General features: G+C 45.6%; 1 protein-coding gene across 1 annotated transcript in view; it reads left to right on the forward strand.

Annotated features, from left to right (window-relative positions):
* The window catches only part of SWI5 (SWI5 homologous recombination repair protein), a 39,157-nt gene extending 32,885 nt beyond the window's left edge, over window positions 1-6,272 (forward strand). Inside the window, exon 4 of the mRNA XM_030207939.1 lies at window positions 5,940-6,272. Coding sequence (XP_030063799.1) covers window positions 5,940-5,983 — 44 coding nt within the window. The 3' untranslated portion in view covers window positions 5,984-6,272. The remainder of the gene's footprint in view (window positions 1-5,939) is intronic.
* Window positions 6,273-19,297: the final 13,025 nt, after the last annotated feature.

The following is a 19,297-nucleotide window of genomic DNA, read 5'->3' on the forward strand; positions in this document are numbered from 1 at the left end:
GAACAGGATGTTGACTGAGGCAGGAACAGAGCACCTGAAAAAAAACAGAAGCAGCAATGCTGACTGAGGTAGGCCCAGGCCAAGAACAGAACACTGAGGCAGGCCCAGGAACAGGGTACACACTGAGGCCTGCCCCAGTGTTCCTGCTCCTGCCCAGGAATAGGAACAGGAACACCAAGGCAGGCCCAGGACAGGATCACTGTCCATCACCAAGGCAGGAACAGGCACAGGAGCGCTGAAACTGAAAGAAAAAGAAACAGATTAGGATGGAACAGTTAGAAGAACACTGAAACAGATGAAAATGGAACTGGCACAGACAGGAGTGCTGAACTCCCTTCCCGAGGCAGGCATAGGAATGCTGAACACCAACGTAGAGGCAGCCAGGCACAGGAACTCGAACTGAAAAAGAAACAGGAGGGAATAAAGGATTACTGTCTCACCCAATGGTCAGTCGCGTTACCGACACCCTCCCTCTCCCCCAGTTCCACCCCCTCCAAGAAGAGTACTCACCGGACTCTTACGGCCTTGGACGATATACTGCAGGAACACTGGAAACTCCGCTGCAGGAACAACACTGGGCTCTCCCACGCTGGACTCTGACGCAGGAAAGCTGAAGAGGCTGCAATAGGAGGGAATCTAGGATGAGCGACCTTCCTTGCTTACCGAGACCCAGCAAAGACCCTGTTTCCATCGCCCCACTAGGAGATTGAAGGAAAGTAGTACTCACCAGGCTATGAAACAGCTAGATGTAACTTGGAACACAGGAACACCGAGGCAGGTGGGCACATGATGAACGCTCAAGTCAATTTGCAAACAATAACGCTTGCTTTTCAGAGCATTACAGAATTCCAGCATCTGCTTCAGGAAGGTGCAAAATAGTCATCGGGTATTGAGTCATCCTCCTCCTGGTTTGTGCTCGCATAGATATCAGAGTTGAATGAACTCAGCATCTGATCTGTAGGAACAAACTCATTGCAGCATATTCCTTTGCGCCCCATGTAGCTACAAATATGCAACAAGGCTTCCAGAGTGCCTTGTCGCATCCTGTTTCTCAGTTTTGTCTGATAAGGTTCATCTGAGAAAAGGTTCTTTCCACAGTTGCATTGCTGAAAGGCAAAGCCAACATACATAGGGCAAAATGCCCTAGGTGGAGCAAGTCATTGTCTCCTGTAGCGTGACTTGCTACAGTCACCCAAAATTGCTCGATCTGATTGTCACTGTAGGTTGGCCATAACACTGTGCTGATCTGCAGCCACTGTTGCTCCAGATCTCCAATACTACCGTTATACAGAGGTAGAAATGACAACTTCGACAGCTGTGGTTTCAGGGCTCCAAGGACAACAGTTGGTGCAAGATGTGACAGAGACTCTAGCTGGTGGACATTTGACGGTAGCCTCTGCCGCATTTCCCTCAGAAGTTGAAATATGTAATCTCTACAGCGTTCTTTAATGTGTTCGGCAGATGCGGGTTCGATTCGAGAGTCATGCAGCGCCAACTGGAATTCGACACCAAAGTTCATCGCTGTCAGCGGTAGATGCTTAGACCTGTCTTCCAACTCATACATCAGAGTTGCTCCCCACGATGTGAATGTGGTCGGTCTCACAAGTCACAGCAGCATGGTGCGATACAGTGTCATCAGGTCGTCGAGCAAATGGACAGGGCTTGCTTTATCAGACTGAAATAGCTTCTTCACTCGGTTGACTTCCTGCAGTATGGGCCTCAAAAATATCCAGTACAGCTTGTTTTGTGGTGTGTTGTACATCTGATACCACTGTTCAGCAGTGTAGCTGCGTACCTCATCCTTCGCTACCTGGAAGTGAAGCTTCAGTTCGTCATATTGTTCAAGCACACGCTGAACACAAGCAGCTATGGACAGCCAGCAAGTGTCTGAGAACTTCAGGATCTTTAGTGGTTCTTCACCAACATTAATGCATTCATATATCTGTTTGTATTTATGCTGGCGAACAGTACTATGGCAGAACCAGTTATAGGTCTCAGCAACCATGAATTCAATGTTCCTTGGCATCACCATCAGCGCATGTGAAGAACTCAGCTGAATTGAATGGCAAATACACTTTATATGTACAACTTTGGGGCACACTTCGCGAAACCTTGATATTACTGAATTATTTCTGCCACACATGGTACTACAGCCATCGGTTGCTAAGCCAATGCATTTGTCTATTTGAAGATGATTTGCTTCAAGGAAATTGGTTATGGCACTGAATATTCCTTGTGCAGTACCAGTCTCAAGGGCTAATATTCCTAGAAATGTGGTGGTAATACACTTCAAGGAAGTACTGTAGAAGCGCACCATCACACACAGCTGCTTCTCTAGGCCGATATCTGTGCTTTCATCAATGATCAAGGAATAAGACATGTCATTTTCGCCCAGGTCCGAAATTAATTCTTGATGGACTGCAGGGCCAAGGACATTCTTGATCAGTGCAGAACATTTCGTGCGGTGTATAGCTATGTCTTTGCCCGAAATGTCCTTGACAACCTCACCTAGGTGATCAATCGTTGCAATACTGGAATGGCACGCAACGTGTGCCGCCAACTTCAGCTCCGCTATATTGGTCGATTTGTCGATAGTGGTTGACTGGCAGCCCATATCAAATAAAGTCCGAGCATTTGAAAACGGCGTTGCATTCCTCTTATGTTTGGCTATACTGGCATGGTTAACTAAATCACCATGATGTGCACGTATCTCAACTTTGCAAAAATGACAATATGCTTTGTTGTCGTCTTCTGGCTCACTTCTTATCCAGTCTTTTAAGAGTGCCTCTTTCTCCCAGCTCTTGCAGTATTTCTTGATATACACTGCCCACTTTCCCATGATGATATGGCTAGGAACGGGAAGTAGCAAACTATCAGAAAACAAGCTGTGGTAAAGAAAGACAGATTTGCTAGCCATGTGAACCACAAATATATGCAATAAAGTGCCATACATAATCCCTTCCCCTCCCCTTTTACATTAGCAATCTTATGTCTGTTTTTACGATATCTACAAGGCAGATTCATGCCTATATAGAAATAAGGCAGTATATGACAATCTCTCTTAATGCATCTTCATTGTGGATATTCTGAAAACCCAACTGGTTGGGTGTGCCCAGCTCAGTGTACCCCTGTAGTCCTCCTGAGTATATTTATTTTAGAAAAAGGGAACACACTTTACAAATAACACAAACATCAGCAAAAGGCTTTCTTAATAGCTAGTCCTTATGAGGACAGGCCCTAGAGCACCTAAATAACCTGCTATTGTGATCTTGCAACATTTCACATGTGAAGGGTTCAATACACCAGGATCCTGCAACATTTCACATGTGAAGGGTTCAATACACCAGGAACCTGCATTAAAACTAAATAAAAAAAGGGTGGTCAAAAACATATAGATACATACCACAAATTAAGAGAACAAGGGAGAAAATGCAGACTGTTGAGTGTGAAATTACAAAACTATAAATGTGTAAGGTCCCCTTTTACAAAGCCGCTGAGGCTTTCTTGTTATTTCCTTCACTTTGTCTATATTTATCCTATATAATAAAACGCACCTCCAACGTTCTGAAGCTGACTGCGTGGACATAAGCCTTGAGGCATTCGTGCTTCTGTATCCATCTCCTGAAATGATGACGTCTCCCACTTCCGGGTGCATCAGCAGCGAAAGTACCCAATCGCAACATAGCAGCGCCAGCCAACACTAACGGACTAAAAAAAAAAACAACCGCCAAACCTGCCTGAACTTCTTCAATCAACAAAATAATTCAATCGATGGGTAATTTGGCACACCCACACTCGAACAACAGCGCTCCAAAAAACAAAAAAATGGTCGTGAAGACACACCCACACACGAACAACAGCGCTCCAAAAAACAAAAAAAACAAGTCGTGAAGACACACCCACACACGAACAACAGTGCTCCAAAAAAACAGTCGTGAAGACACGCCCACACACGAACAACAGCGCACCAAAAAACCGGTCATTAAGAAGCAGAAAAAGGCGGCATTGACGGAAGTGAAAGAGAGTCCAAAGAGACCCAAGAAACCGTCAGCAGCAGCTAACAAAAAAGTTGCAAAGCGCCCCAAAAAAACGAAAGCGGATAAACACAAAAAAGTAACTAACAGCCAGCCACTGCAACACAGATCAAAGAAAGAGTAAGCTGAGTTTGGTTTGAATTGAAAATCATGCTTCTGCATGGGGAGGGGGGACGGTCCAGAGACCAGAGGGGGGTCCAGAGACCAGAGCGGGGGTGAGGGAGGTCCTGAGACCAGAGGGGGGTGAGGGAGAGGGGGTACTGACAACAGGGAGGGGGGAAGGGGGTCCTGAGCCCTCAGAGGGGGTCCTGAGACCAGAGAGGGAGGGGGCAGGGGGGGGCCTGAGACCAGACAGAGGGGGGGGGGGCCTGAGACCACAGAGAGAGGGGGGACCTGAGACCAGAGAGGGGGGGGGGGAAAGTAGTGTCTTTCTCACTCACACACACTGTCTCACACTGTATCACATTCACTCTATCACACAGACACACACTCTGTCTCAAAGACAGTCTGTGTATCGCACACATACTCTCTCACACTCTCTGTCTCACACTCACACACACTGTGTGAAGCACAATCTCTCACACTCACTGTGTCTCACATACACACTTGCACACACTCTCATTCTCATGCATACACTCTCACAGACACACTCGCACCCAGACTCACTCTCTCTCTGTCACACACACACTCGCACATTCTCTCTCTCTCTCTCACACACAGTCTCTCTCAAACATACACATTCCAAGGAAAACCTTGCTAACGCCCATTTCATTTGTGTCAGAAACGGGCCTTTTTTCTAGTTTCTATATATTTTTCTACATTGAGTGGAATGCCTATGTTGGAAGTGGCTTTACATAAAATTAAAAACTGCATTCTTCTGCACTTGAGCTTCCATGGTTCTGAAATCTGGGTCTGTTTTGGTGAGGAACCTATGCTACAGCAATAAAAAATTTTCCATGGTTTAATTCCAACAGTACCCATATATGTTTATTACCTTGTGGAAATTTGGAAAAATATGAAGGGCACACTCATTGAAGTAACCAGTTTTATTTGCTTTTATGATTATTAACACAAGTGTTTTGAACAAGCTGTTTCCACTTATGAAACTTTGTTTTAAACCACCTTGTTGAAATAAAGCTATGGAAGGGTTAGAAGGGTTGATTTTTTCCCCCCCTTTTAATAGTATTTGTCATGTAATCATCTATACAGTTATAATGGACTGTCATATTTCCTATTTTAACTGGAAGGAACAAGAAGGATGATATCAGCTCAGGTAGAATTTCAGGATTTGGTGCTTCACCCATGGTCTGGCACCAGTGTTTCACACCTATCTGATAGCTTTACTTAGCTTCTTAGCTCTTCCAATCACAGTGATGATTCCTGTAACTTTTTTTTCTTTGTCCTGTTATCAAGTAAGCAAACATCTGCCTGCATCTGGTGTCAGCTTGGCTCCAATGCAGTTTACCTATCTCATCAGCCACAGTCTTAGAGTGGGGGGTTTGAGGATTACTGAACTACTCAATGTAAAAATGTTCAATACTTCTGTCTCTGGAGGACATTGTTGGATAGAGGAGATCCTATTGCATTGCACATGTTTAATAGGTTAAATAACCTACATTGATTTATTTGAAAATTTATTAGAAATTGTTCCAATCGCCTGTACTTTGCAGAACCCAAACTTTGTACTGCTACATCCATTGGGAACACTGCAAACTGTTTGGTACTTGATTTTAGGAGTTTCTTCAGAAGGGTGAGTTACAGCACATTACTAATGGATATGCATATCTGACATGTGGTTCTATGTTCTGAATCCACCTGACAGCTGTAACAAACTTGACTAAGAGAATATTCATATTGTCTTCGGACTTTTCCAATATGGCACATGTTTGTTTGTCACCATTACAGCTCTGCAAGATGTGTCACTGCTGGCTGAGTGGAAAACATTCTAAGGAAAACGATTTACGAACAAACCAACTTCCGCAAATTACTGAAAACACATCTCTTTTTGATAAAACCTACGGAAAGAACCAAAACGTATAAAATCCACAATCACTGCTCCGTTATACATCAACACATCCACTTATGAATTCTCAATCCTGAAATCTCACCACACTCGTACCTTAATCACAGAAAATGTATACCATAGGTTATTCGCTTTTATATGCTATATATTGTCCTCAGACCCTCTAGTTTCTCGTTGTTTTCCTTCCAATGTTTCAATGTTCTTTTCCATTGATATATTCCTTAACGATACTTTGATTTGTCTCGTATAACTCTTCACAATGTAATCCATAACCGAACTGTAACAAAATGTAATTTCCATCATTCATAATGTATTGTAAGCCACTTTGAGCCCGCAAAAAGGTGGGAAAATGTGGGATACAAATGCAATAAATAATAAATATTTCCTTTTTCTCAAAGCACTAATACTTTAAAGATTACACTACCTGCTTTGGGACTTTAAGTATGAGTGCTATGAGAATAATATGTACTGGGACTATAGGGTAACCTATTTGAATTGTTAATGCATTTTCAATTGTTGAAGATATAAGAAGATTTCAGTCTATCAATCAAATTTTTTTGTTGTGGTGGAAGGTGACAGGTGTTAACATTTTAGTCTTGTGAGAGGTGAAAATTAATTCCTACACATTATTTATGCTGCACAGAGACTACAACATGTTACAACTGTTAAAACCAAATTTCTTAAAGATGGAAGGAGATTTTTACATTGTTATACAATAGTACACAATGATATTTATGTCTTGTGTCTAGAAATTAAAAATTGGAAGGGAATTTGGAACTGATATATGGCGTGTGTTTTTCTGTGTCTGTGTGTGTGTGTGTGTGTGTGTGTGTGTGTGTGTGTGTGTGTGTGTGTGTGTGTGTGTTGCAACTACATCAAAACTGTTTTAAAACATGGTTTCCATATCATCAAGCTGATCAATCCATAGACTGGTGGGTTGTGTCCATCTACCAGCAGGTGGAGATAGAGAGCAAACTTTTGCCTCCCTATATGTGGTCATGTGCTGCCGGAAACTCCTCAGTATGTTCTCTATCTCAGCAGGTGGTGGTCACACATCAGCAGCAGCTCTGGCTAGGCCTCCAAGCCTAATTTTTAGGTTTTGTTGAGTGCCTGGGGTTGAGGGCTCTTTTGAGCAAGTGCAAACCTGGTGGTGCCAGGTCCCTCCTTTTCTCCCCCCTCCCGCTGGCTCCGTTAAAAAAAAAAAAAAAAAAAAAAAAAAATTTGAACGGCCTTAAAGGCGTTTATTTCGACGTTTATTTAAGCGTCTATTGCAGCTACTCACTGAGACACCAGGTCGTTACGACTCGGAGCGGACAGCAGGTAATTTTTACCTTTTTATAGCGGGCGGGGGTTCCCCGATTCTTCTCCTCGTGGCACATGGCGTCGGAGGGCGAGGGCGCAAAGGGTCGCTCCCCGGGTCGCTCGAGCGCTTCTAGAGGGGATGCGGGGGTCTTCAAGCCGGATTCGCCCTTGGTGGGTGACAGTTTCGCGACCGATGCATGTCCCGGTCCTTCCTCCGGCGTGGCGGTTTTTCCCGCCATAAACGCCCATCCCCCGCTCCTCGCCTCCGCCATCTTGGCCGGCCACGCGGCTCGGACAGCTTCTTCTTGGGCCGCCCTTGAGGTTGGAGACATTAATGCCATGAACGCCCTTAATTTGGGCGACGGCACAGAAGCGGCTAAAGTTAAGAGCCGTTCTTCCCGCGCGGCTCCTTCGCGGAGTTTCGCGCCGGACGCCATTTTGGATGCGCAGCATGTCTCTCCCCCGCTGTTGCGAGCGCCGGTTGAGAGAGCGCCTAGGGCTGTTGCCCAGGCTGCGGAAGTGCACAGTCTGGGGGGTTTCTCCCCCGAGTTTGTTTTGCTGCTGCATCGGGCCTTCCTCATGCACAACGCTGCCCCCGTTCCCTCCTCTGGTAAAGAGGTTGAGGTTCCCAGAGGTAAACGCCCTCGGGTTGATTCCCAGGCCTTGGAGGAATTTGTCTCCTCCGATGTAGATGAGGGCAGCGTGTCTGGGGTCTCCCAACGGTCCTTTGCGGATTCCTTGGAGGAGACGGATCCCCGCTCGGATGGAGCGGATGACCCCTCTGCAGCGCGGCTTTTTCACCCGGAGGATTTGCCCAACCTGTTGTTACAGGCCATGGACACTTTGAAGATTTCCTCTCCGGAGGACGTCTCTCCCTCAGCCCCTGTTGGCTCTGCCATTATGCTGGGGACGAAGCGCCCGCCTAGAACCTTCCACGTGCATGATGCCATGCACACCTTAATTTCGGCTCAATGGGATGTCCCAGAAGCGAGCCTTAAAGTGGCTAGGGCTATGTCCCGCCTCTATCCTTTGGCTGTGAGTGAACGTGAGGCCTATCTGTGGCCTACCGTGGATTCTTTAATCACTGCGGTGACTAAGAAAACGGCATTGCCGGTGGAAGGTGGCACGGCCCTAAAGGACGCCCAAGACAGGAGATTGGAGGCGGCCTTAAGGTCGTCCTTTGAGGCGGCTGCTTTAAGTTTGCAGGCCTCAGTTTGCGGCTCCTATGTGGCCAGGGCGTGCCTGACTATGGTGCAGCGGGCTTTCCCCTCGGATCATTCCTTGAGGGATGATTGGCCAGCCCTGGAATCGGGCCTGGCCTATTTGGCAGACTTGCTGTATGATGTCTTGAGAGCCTCAGCTAAAGGCATGGCTCAGACTGTCTCTGCGCGGCGGTGGCTTTGGCTGAAACATTGGTCTGCTGACCACGCCTCAAAATCCCGCCTGGCTAGATTGCCTTTTAAAGGCAAGCTGCTCTTTGGGGTCGAGCTGGACAAAATCGTGACTGATCTCGGCACGTCTAAGGGCAAGAAGTTACCGGAGGTCAGGGCTCGGACTAGTGCTCGTCCCGGTACCTCCAGAGGACGGTTTCAGGAAGCCCGTCGGTACCGCCCGGGCAGGTCGGGTGCTTCTGCCCCCTCTTCCTTTAAGAGGAAGTTCTCCCCCAAGCAGCATTCCTTTCGCAGAGACCGCCGTCCCGGAGGTGCTCCCTCCGGTCCTCCCCCAGGGTCTCGTACCCAATGACGGGGTATTGGTCCACGCCCCAGTGCAGATTGGAGGACGGCTGTCCTCGTTTCTGGGCGAGTGGACCACAATAACTTCAGACGCTTGGGTGCTGGAAGTCATCAGAGACGGCTACAAGCTAGAGTTCTGCCGACCCTTAAGAGACGGGTTTGTACTCTCTCCCTGCAAGTCTCCGGTCAAAGCTGTGGCAGTGCAGCAGACTTTGGACAATCTGATCCGCCTGGGTGCGGTCGTTCCGGTGCCAGAAAGTCAGCTTGGCAAGGGGCGTTACTCCATTTACTTTGTGGTACCAAAGAAAGGAGGTTCTGTCCGGCCTATCCTCGACCTCAAAGGGGTCAATCGGGCCTTGAAAGTGCGGCACTTTCGCATGGAGACTCTCCGCTCTGTTATAGCGGCAGTGAAGGCAGGGGAGTACCTGGCATCCTTGGACATCAAGGAAGCGTACCTGCATATTCCCATCTGGCCTCCTCATCAACGCTTTCTGCGTTTTGCAGTCCTGGGCCGACACTTCCAGTTCAGAGCCCTCCCGTTCGGGTTGGCTACTGCTCCGCGGACCTTTTCCAAGGTAATGGTGGTCATAGCGGCCTTCCTGCGAAAGGAAGGAGTACAAGTCCATCCTTATCTGGACGACTGGTTGATCCGAGCCCCCTCTTATGCAGAGTGCGGCAGAGCTGTGGACCGGGTAGTTGCTCTTTTGAGCTCCCTGGGATGGATCATCAACTGGGAGAAGAGCCAGCTGCGCCCGACTCAGTCCCTGGAGTATCTGGGAGTTCGATTCGACACCCAAGTGGGCAGAGTGTTCCTGCCAGACAATCGGATTGTCAAGCTTCAGGCTCAGGTGGACCAGTTCCTAGTAGCCTCTCCTCTTCGGGCTTGGGACTATGTGCAGCTGTTGGGCTCTATGACGGCCACGATGGAAGTAGTGCCCTGGGCCAGGGCTCATATGAGACCACTACAACACTCTCTGCTGCAGCGCTGGACTCCGATGTCGGAGGATTATGCGGTGCGTCTTCCCTTGGATCCAGCAGTGCGCAAGGCGCTGAGCTGGTGGATGCAGACAGACAAGTTGTCTGCGGGAATGCCTCTGGTGTCCCCAGAGTGGATTGTCGTCACGACGGACGCCTCGTTATCGGGCTGGGGAGCCCACTGCTTGGGAAGGACAGCGCAGGGGCTCTGGTCTCCTGCAGAGGCAAAGTGGTCTATCAACCTCCTGGAACTCAGGGCCATTCGGTTGGCGCTTTTGGAGTTCATCCCGGTACTGGTGTTGAAGCCTGTACGGGTCCTGTCGGACAATGCCACGGCTGTGGCCTATGTCAACCGCCAGGGAGGTACCAAGAGCGCCCCTCTAGCCAAGGAAGCTATGAGTCTATGCCAGTGGGCGGAAGCGAACCTGGAACAGCTGTCAGCGGCCCACATTGCCGGAGTCATGAATGTCAAGGCGGACTTTCTCAGTCGCCATACCTTGGAGCCCGGAGAGTGGCAGCTATCTGCTCAGGCGTTCTTGGACATCACGAAGCGCTGGGGCCAGCCGAGCCTAGATCTGATGGCGTCATCGGCCAATTGCCAAGTGCCGCGCTTCTTCAGCAGAGGACGGGACCCTCGATCCCTGGGAGTAGATGCTCTTCTCCAACAATGGCCGACACAAGAGCTTCTCTATGTGTTCCCGCCCTGGCCCATGTTGGGCAGGGTACTAGACCGGGTGGCAAAGCATCCCGGCAGGATAATCCTGGTGGGTCCGGATTGGCCCAGGCGTCCCTGGTATGCGGACTTGATCAGGCTCTCAGTCGACGATCCTCTGCGGCTGCCAGTGGAGCAGGGCCTGTTACATCAGGGTCCCGTGGTGATGGAGGATCCCTCCCCCTTTGGTCTTACGGCCTGGCTATTGAGCGGCAGCGTCTGAGGAAGAAGGGCTTCTCAGACAAGGTCATCGCCACTATGCTGAGAGCGAGGAAACGCTCTACTTCTACTGCTTACGCCAGGGTTTGGCGTATCTTTGCAGCGTGGTGTGAAGCAGGCTCTCTTTCTCCTTTCACTGCTCCAATTTCTTCAGTGTTGGCGTTCCTGCAAGAAGGTCTGGACAAAGGCCTGTCGCTCAGTTCCCTTAAGGTCCAGGTAGCGGCTCTGGCTTGCTTCAGGGGCCGCCTGAAGGGTGTTTCCCTGGCTTCGCAGCCAGCTGTGGTGCGCTTTCTCAAGGGAGTTAATCACCTGCGCCCTCCTCTGCACTCAGTGGTGCCTGCGTGGAATCTCAACCTGGTGCTGAGAGCATTGCAGAAGCCGCCGTTTGAACCCTTGTCAAGGGCATCTCTGAAAGACCTGACGTTGAAAGCAGTCTTTTTGGTGGCTATCACTTCAGCCAGAAGAGTTTCCGAGCTCCAGGCGCTCTCATGTCGAGAGCCTTTTCTACAGTTCACTGAGGCAGGAGTGACTATTCGCACAGTGCCTTCCTTCCTGCCCAAGATTGTTTCTCGCTTCCATGTGAATCAGCAGCTATGTCTCCCTTCCTTTCGTAGGGAGGACTACCCAGAGGAGTACTCTGCTCTTAAATATCTGGATGTGAGACGAGTCATCATCAGATACTTGGAAGTGACCAATGATTTCCGGAAATCGGATCATCTGTTTGTCCTGTATTCAGGTCCTCGTAGGGGTCTGCAGGCTGCTAAGCCTACAGTGGCAAGATGGGTCAAGGAAGCCATTGCAGCGGCTTATGTGGCCGCGGGGAAGGTGCCGCCTATCCAGCTGAAGGCTCACTCTACAAGAGCTCAGGCGGCCTCGATGGCAGAGGCCGGTTCCGTCTCCTTGGAAGAGATATGCAAGGCGGCAACTTGGGCTTCGGCCCATACATTCTCCAAGCATTACCGCTTGACTGTGGCTGCTCGGGCGGAGGCCCGGTTTGGAGCTTCAGTGTTGCGGTCAGGGATTTCTATGTCCCGCCCTGGGTGAGTACTGCTTCGGTACATCCCACCAGTCTATGGATTGATCAGCTTGATGATATGGAAGGTAAAATTATGTATAATCATACCTGATAATTTCTTTCCATTAATCATAGCTGATCAATCCATAGCCCCTCCCAGATATCTGTATTGTTTTTATTCTGGTTGCATTTCAGGTTCAAGTTTAGTCTTCAGTTACTTCAGAAAGACTTCGTGTTCAAGTTTTTTCACTTGGATTCTTCAAGAGTTAAGACGAGTTTGTGTTACAGTGAGCTGCTGCATTCCTCTCCCCTCCGTTTTACGGGGCTGGATTGAGACTTAAAATTCTGCCGGCACTCCCTCCCGCTTCGTGCGGCTGTAGGGCAGTTTTGTACCCCTCCCGCTTCGGCGGTGTTAGGGTCAGTCAGCTCCTCCCGCGGTTGCGGTTGCAGGATAAGCCAGATCCCCCCGCATCGGCGGGTGTGGTGTCCCTCCCCCGCTCCGCGGGGATGAGCTGGACGGATTCCCCTCCCCCACTTGTGTGGGGATGAGCTGGGTTAATTCCCCTCCCCCGTTTCGGCGGTGGTGAGCTGGGCAGAGTGTCCCTTCGTGGGTGTAATTCTCTAAGTGCTGAGTCCTGCGGATGGAGCTTTGATATCGACATACTGAGGAGTTTCCGGCAGCACATGACCACATATAGGGAGGCAAAAGTTTGCTCTCTATCTCCACCTGCTGGTAGATGGACACAACCCACCAGTCTATGGATTGATCAGCTATGATTAATGGAAAGAAAATTATCAGGTATGATTATACATAATTTTACCATATATAGGTACCTATTTGTACCCTGGGCAATGTTGGTTTAAGTGACTAGCCCTGAGTCAAGAAGAACTGCAGTGGGACTTGATCCCAGTTACCTAGGTTCAAACTCTGTAGCACTAACCACTCCTTCACACCTCTGTATAATCTTTGTTGTGTAAGGATTCAATTGGGGATCACCTGGAACTGTTTCTTTCCTGTGACAAAGCCAATTGGGCTTGGATTGTTTGTTTCTTTTTTCATTTTTTTGAAAAAGGTTATTCCATGTAGCAGATTTAGGATAACATTTTAACAATTTCTTAATGGCATGATAAATTATTATTTTAAGCTGGTGTTCTGTACTGTGAGACATTTCTTATATGAGAAAGTTCTTTACAAGATTTATTTTCCTGTGTAGTAGGGATATATAAATTGTTTTGCATTAGCGCACACAACATGAAATTATTGTTATTTCTGTAAGTATTATGTATGTTGTATTGCTTGTGTACATAATAGACTTTTTTTTTTTCCTAAAGCCTTATATCTTTTTTATGTTATTCTGCTAGTGTTAAAGCACACATGAATTTAACAGCATTCTTATATTGGACAACCAGTATTGAACCATCACTGTTTATTTTCTGGTTTATCTGTCTTCATGCAACAACCACAATTTCTTTATAGGATACAATTATTTTTTCTTTCTTGACACTAATCTCTCAGCATTGATAAAGGGTGTGCATCAATGCAATGATGCCATTAAAAATGTGCCTGTGAAACAGCTAACATTGTTCATATTTTCTCATTTCCAATTCTCTCTCTGTTCTTCTTCATCAACAAGGATCCTGGTGTTTTTAACCCTTCACATGTGAAATGTTGCAGGATCCTGGTGTTTTTAACCCTTCACATGTCAAATGTTGCGGGATCCTGGTTTCACACGTGAAATAATTACAGGATCCTGGTGTTTTCAACCCTTCACATGTGAAATGTTGCAGGATCCTGGTTTTTAACCCTTCACATGTGAAATGTTGCAGGATCCTGGTTTCACATGTGAAATAATTACAGGATCCTGGTGTTTTCAACCCCTCACATGTGAAATGTTGCAGGATCCTGGTGTGTTTAACCCTTCACATGTGAAATGTTGCAGGATCCTGGTGTGTTTAACCCTTCACATGTGAAATGTTGCAGGATCCTGGTTTCACATGTGAAATAATTACAGGATCCTGGTGTTTTCAACCCTTCACATGTGAAATGTTGCAGGATCCTGGTGTTTTTAACCCTTCACATGTGAAATGTTGCAGGATCCTGGTGTTTTTAACCCTTCACATATGAAATGTTGCAGGATCCTGGTTTCACACGTGAAATAATTACAGGATCCTGGTGTTTTCAACCCCTCACATGTGAAATGTTGCAGGATCCTGGTGTTTTTAACCCTTCACATGTGAAATGTTGCAGGATCCTGGTGTATTGAACCCTTCACATGTGAAATGTTGCAGGATCCAGGTTTCCCGTGTGAAATAATTACAGGATCCTGGTGTTTTTAACCCTTCACATGTGAAATGTTGCAGGATCCTGGTGTTTTTAACCCTTCATATGTGAAATGTTGCAGGATCCTGGTTTCACACGTGAAATAATTACAGGATCCTGGTGTTTTCAACCCTTCACATGTGAAATGTTGCAGGATCCTGGTTTTTAACCCTTCACATGTGAAATGTTGCAGGATCCAGGTTTCACATGTGAAATAATTACAGGATCCTGGTGTTTTCAACCCTTCACATGTGAAATGTTGTAGGATCCTGGTGTTTTTAACCCTTCACATGTGAAATGTTGCAGGATCCAGGTTTCACATGTGAAATAATTACAGGATCCTGGTGTTTTCAACCCTTCACATGTGAAATGTTGCAGGATCCTGGTGTTTTTAACCCTTCACATGTGAAATGTTGCAGGATCCTGGTGTATTGAACCCTTCACATGTGAAATGTTGCAGGATCCTGGTGTTTTTAACCCTTCACATGTGAAATGTTGCAGGATCCAGGTTTCACATGTGAAATAATTACAGGATCCTGGTGTTTTCAACCCTTCACATGTGAAATGTTGCAGGATCCTGGTGTTTTTAACCCTTCACATGTGAAATAATTACAGGATCCTGGTGTTTTCAGCCCTTCACATGTGAAATGTTGCAGGATCCTGGTTTTTAACCCTTCACATGTGAAATGTTGCAGGATCCTGGTTTCACATGTGAAATAATTACAGGATCCTGGTGTTTTCAACCCTTCACATGTGAAATGTTGCAGGATCCTGGTGTTTTTAACCCTTCACATGTGAAATGTTGCAGGATCCTGGCTTCACATGTGAAATAATTACATGATCCTGGTGTTTTCAACCCTTCACGTGTGAAATGTTGCAGGATCCTGGTGTATGCAAGCAACCCTTCTGATGAGAAATACATTACTGCTGGATCTAAGTGTATACAGCTCTTGGGGTGAGAAACTGAGATGGATCCAGGTGTATGAAGCCTGTCTGGGAATACATGCAGCTGGATCCAGGTATTTGCAGCCCTTCCTTAAATATTTGGACATGTATTACTGCATTGTATACAAAAGTGTGTAAAAATGAGCAAAACATGCAAAAGAGAGTTTCTGCTGTTTCTGCCATGTGCAATAATTTTTAATGCTGTTTTACTGATTTAAAAGTTTGTTATATGTTCATATTGGAATTTTTCAAATACATGAGATTTCTGTCATAGAAAACAATATTTCACACCCATAAGCATAAACATTTGCAAGTATTTTTATAGAGAACTATCTTTATTGTCATCATAAAGAATAAAACAGGCATCTAGGCTCCAATAAAAACCACAATACAGCATTGGAAATAACAAAGCAGCTTCTGGAGCACTGACAAATACATTTTGAAAATAACCCTCCCCCCCCCCCTCACAGACCCTTAGAAATTCCACAACTGCACAACTCCTCTTATATCTTCTCCCCCCCATCCATCCTATCCCCTAATAAGAGAGAAGGCAAATCTACTTTGCTATTGTTTTTAACAAATGGAGATGGCTGCTGCAGGGGGACCGGCTTCAACTTTATAGTCATACCGTCGTCTCCTGTAGACCAGATAAGCTCATCCTATGTCCCCTCGTTTAACCTCAAGGAGATAGCGATAAGAGTTTTAATTTTGGCACAGTATAAGTCATCACAAGAACAAAATGTAAGAAAACCAAAGGATTGCATAAGGAGCTTATAGCCCATGTAGTTATGTTTAAACAAAAGAGATCTGTATGAAACAAAATATTTATTTTTATTTGGACTTATAAAACCACTTGCCCCTGAAACATGTTCAAAACAGAATAATCCATTTGTGTATCTAAAAGGTAAACTGTTACAACTAGCTACAATAATTGAAGTTGTTTTAGTGATATTCAATTATGTTGTAGTAGTAGTTTCTCTTCCACCTTGTAAGGCACTGCCTATCCAACAAAAACATTGACCAACAATAAAGAATGACAAGCAGCTCATAGGTTTGCTTGCTGAACGACAGCTGATGTAGTTAACGCTGAGGATTATTCTCCCGGGATCTAACTATTTCCTTACCAATCTTGTCCTGTAAGCAGCAGCAGCTGTCAAAACAAAGACGCTCCAGTCTTAAGGTTGTACTTGGATACGGAAGATCCCGGGGATCCCGCAGATCTGGCTTTTACACCGTCCCCACAGTCCTTTGGACCGAACCATTGCCATCGTACCTGCAGGCAGTGTTTAGGACAGGATGTCGGGGTCCTTCTGCTGCCACGTCCCACCTACTCTGATTCAACTTGCTGTTTCCGCGTAGGCAGGGCGCGGCAGTCAAAGGACACCGTCTGGACCAAGGAGGTTTGAAGTAATGTAGTCCATGGTAAGCAAGGAAGCCAATTTGGTTCATCTCTGTTTTCACTCCCTGGCATAGCTGTCATCTCCTCTAATACACTCAAGCAAGCAAACCTATGAGCTGCTGAATCCACGTCGTTCTTTACTGTTTGTCCATCTGTAACAAGTCTAAAGCTGTTTCAATTAGATAGGTAGTGCCTTAAAAGACAGAGAAAAGTTTTGGTTTTTTTTTTACTTATTGGACAGCTTTTTAATTTATTTGAAAGCTTCCCATATAGGTATTACATATCATGAAATAATTTAAATATTATAGCTGGTAGAAACTGCAATTTTAAACTCTGTATTTTGTGCTCATTTTTCTACACTAAAAAAATAATAATAAATAAATACACTGTATACAATACAGATGGCCAAATTTCAGTGAGGATAGCCTGTTTCCTGATGGGTTCATCTTAACTGTTGTTGTAATCTACCTTGGGAAACCTGGTGTTATAAAGATGATGGAATATATTCAAATTAAATGGAAGTAGAATTAAACTCTCCTTTCATTATGGCACATGGAATCAGATCTTAATATGTTTTGTAGACGTTTACCTTTTAGATACACAAATGAATTATTCTGTTTTGAACATGTTTCAGGGGCAAGTGGTTTTATTAGTCAAAATAAATGTTTTGTTTCATGCAGATTTCTTTTGTTTAAACATAAGTGGGCTATATAAGCCCCTAATGCAGCCCATATTGGTTTTCTTATATTTTGTTCTTGTGATAACTTATGATGATGCGCCAGGCCCACGCCTTATAGCTGGATAATTCTTCAGGCTGGTTGGGTGGCATTACTGAGGCTTTTTTTTCTCCACTTTCTAATGGCTGGGTTGTGTTTGTCTGTCTGGGTCACATCAGGTGTATTAAAACTACTAGTGTATTTGCAGCTTTCAGGCTGTGAGGTTGGATTTTCATATTGAATTTGAGAGCTTGGGTATATGACTGATAAGAATTTTCAGTTTTGGCACAGTATAAGTTATCTCTGGTCGGTAATAAAAGGAGCTCATTGTGAACACTATCCACCCTAAAAGGTTGTTTTGTGGCTCTACATGAAGAATTGTGATATTGAATAAATAAGCGTATGTGTGTCCCTAGTCATGATGCATCCTAAGTTTATATAATCCTTTCAAGAAATCCAGTTAATCTTTTCACTTATTAGTGGAGTATAACCACAGAGGCTTGGTATGGTCGCATTTTCAATATGGTAATACTAGGGCCCAGCTAGGTTATAGGGAGAGGTGGGGGAGTTAGGGTAGAGCTGATGCCTAGCTGCAGGGAAGGGAAGGATAGAGCTGATGCTGGGCTATGAGGATGGATGGGGGGGGGGGGGGGGGGGGGAGAAGGGAAGGGTAGGTCTGATGCTGGGCTATGGGGATGGATTGGGGGGTAGGGAAGGGCAGAGAAGGGCTGATGCCGGGCTACAGGATAATTTTGGGTCCTCTGTCCTGTAATTGATGAGGGTTGGTATGTGTTCTGCATGTGACTGAGGTGAGAGATTCTGCTGGCATGTAGTTTGTGTGGTATGAGTCTGACATCTGAATTTTCCAATGGAATGTGTATTGCTGCTATGTATATTCACCTCTGCCTTTATAAAAGTACTGTTGTTGGTAAATGTGTTCAGAATTGGTGTTAAGGAGCTTCTGGCAGTGAAGGGATTTTGTATTGCTATTATTGAGGTGCTACCAGAATTTGAATATATTTTTCCTATGTAATTATATTGCAGGATCCTGCCATGCGTGTTGAGAAGTTTGCTGTTGTAGTAGACTTTTATGTATGATCAATTTTAAGATATGGGATAATTATATTTAAAAATATCAATTTTTCCATTAAATATGTATGTGGTTATGTTGATTCAGGGCAGCTATTGGGCAGACTACTTAGAAATCCATTATCAAGGGCATTCTAAGGCATTATTTTGTAGTATCACAAGAAACACTACTATATGCACAATGACCACCCATATTAGCTCTGGGCCCACCCAAAATCTCAGGTCTGGCTACGCCATTGCAAGTAATTAAGAGCTTCTTTTACTAAACCCACTAGTGATTCCTGGTGCAGCAAATGCACCATAGCCCATTCATTTTGAATGGGCTACATCGCATTTGCGACGGGGAATCGCTGGTGCAGTTTAGTGAGAGTCCCTAGATCATTAATGTTTCCTTTCGTATTTTGAGCAGAACTGCATTTAAATCTCCTAACCATTTGGTAGGTGTTCTGAATCAGGAAAATATTGACTTGGTCCTACACTGATGAGGTTTATGATTTATTATGTTTTTCCTTTGTGAGGCTTTTTTAATACACCTTAACATGCCCTTTAAGGCCTTCTTCGTCATGCTATAAATAACAAGCTGTGCAAGAAGACCTTAAATAAGGTTGTGAATGTTAAAGGGGTCTATAGAGATGTTATCTTGGGCTAAAATTAGTGTCTCCACAATCACAAAGGAAGGTATCTCATATGCAAGTGAGGGTTTACTGCCTGTATGATGAATAATGTGGAAGGAGAGCATATATATGCTAAGTGACAACTCAAAATTGAGCAGCAGCCTCAGAACACACAAGCAATTCCAAAATAAATCAACTTTT

This window comes from Microcaecilia unicolor, chromosome 6 (assembly GCF_901765095.1).
Source record: "Microcaecilia unicolor chromosome 6, aMicUni1.1, whole genome shotgun sequence".
Classification (NCBI taxonomy): Eukaryota; Metazoa; Chordata; class Amphibia; order Gymnophiona; family Siphonopidae; genus Microcaecilia; species Microcaecilia unicolor.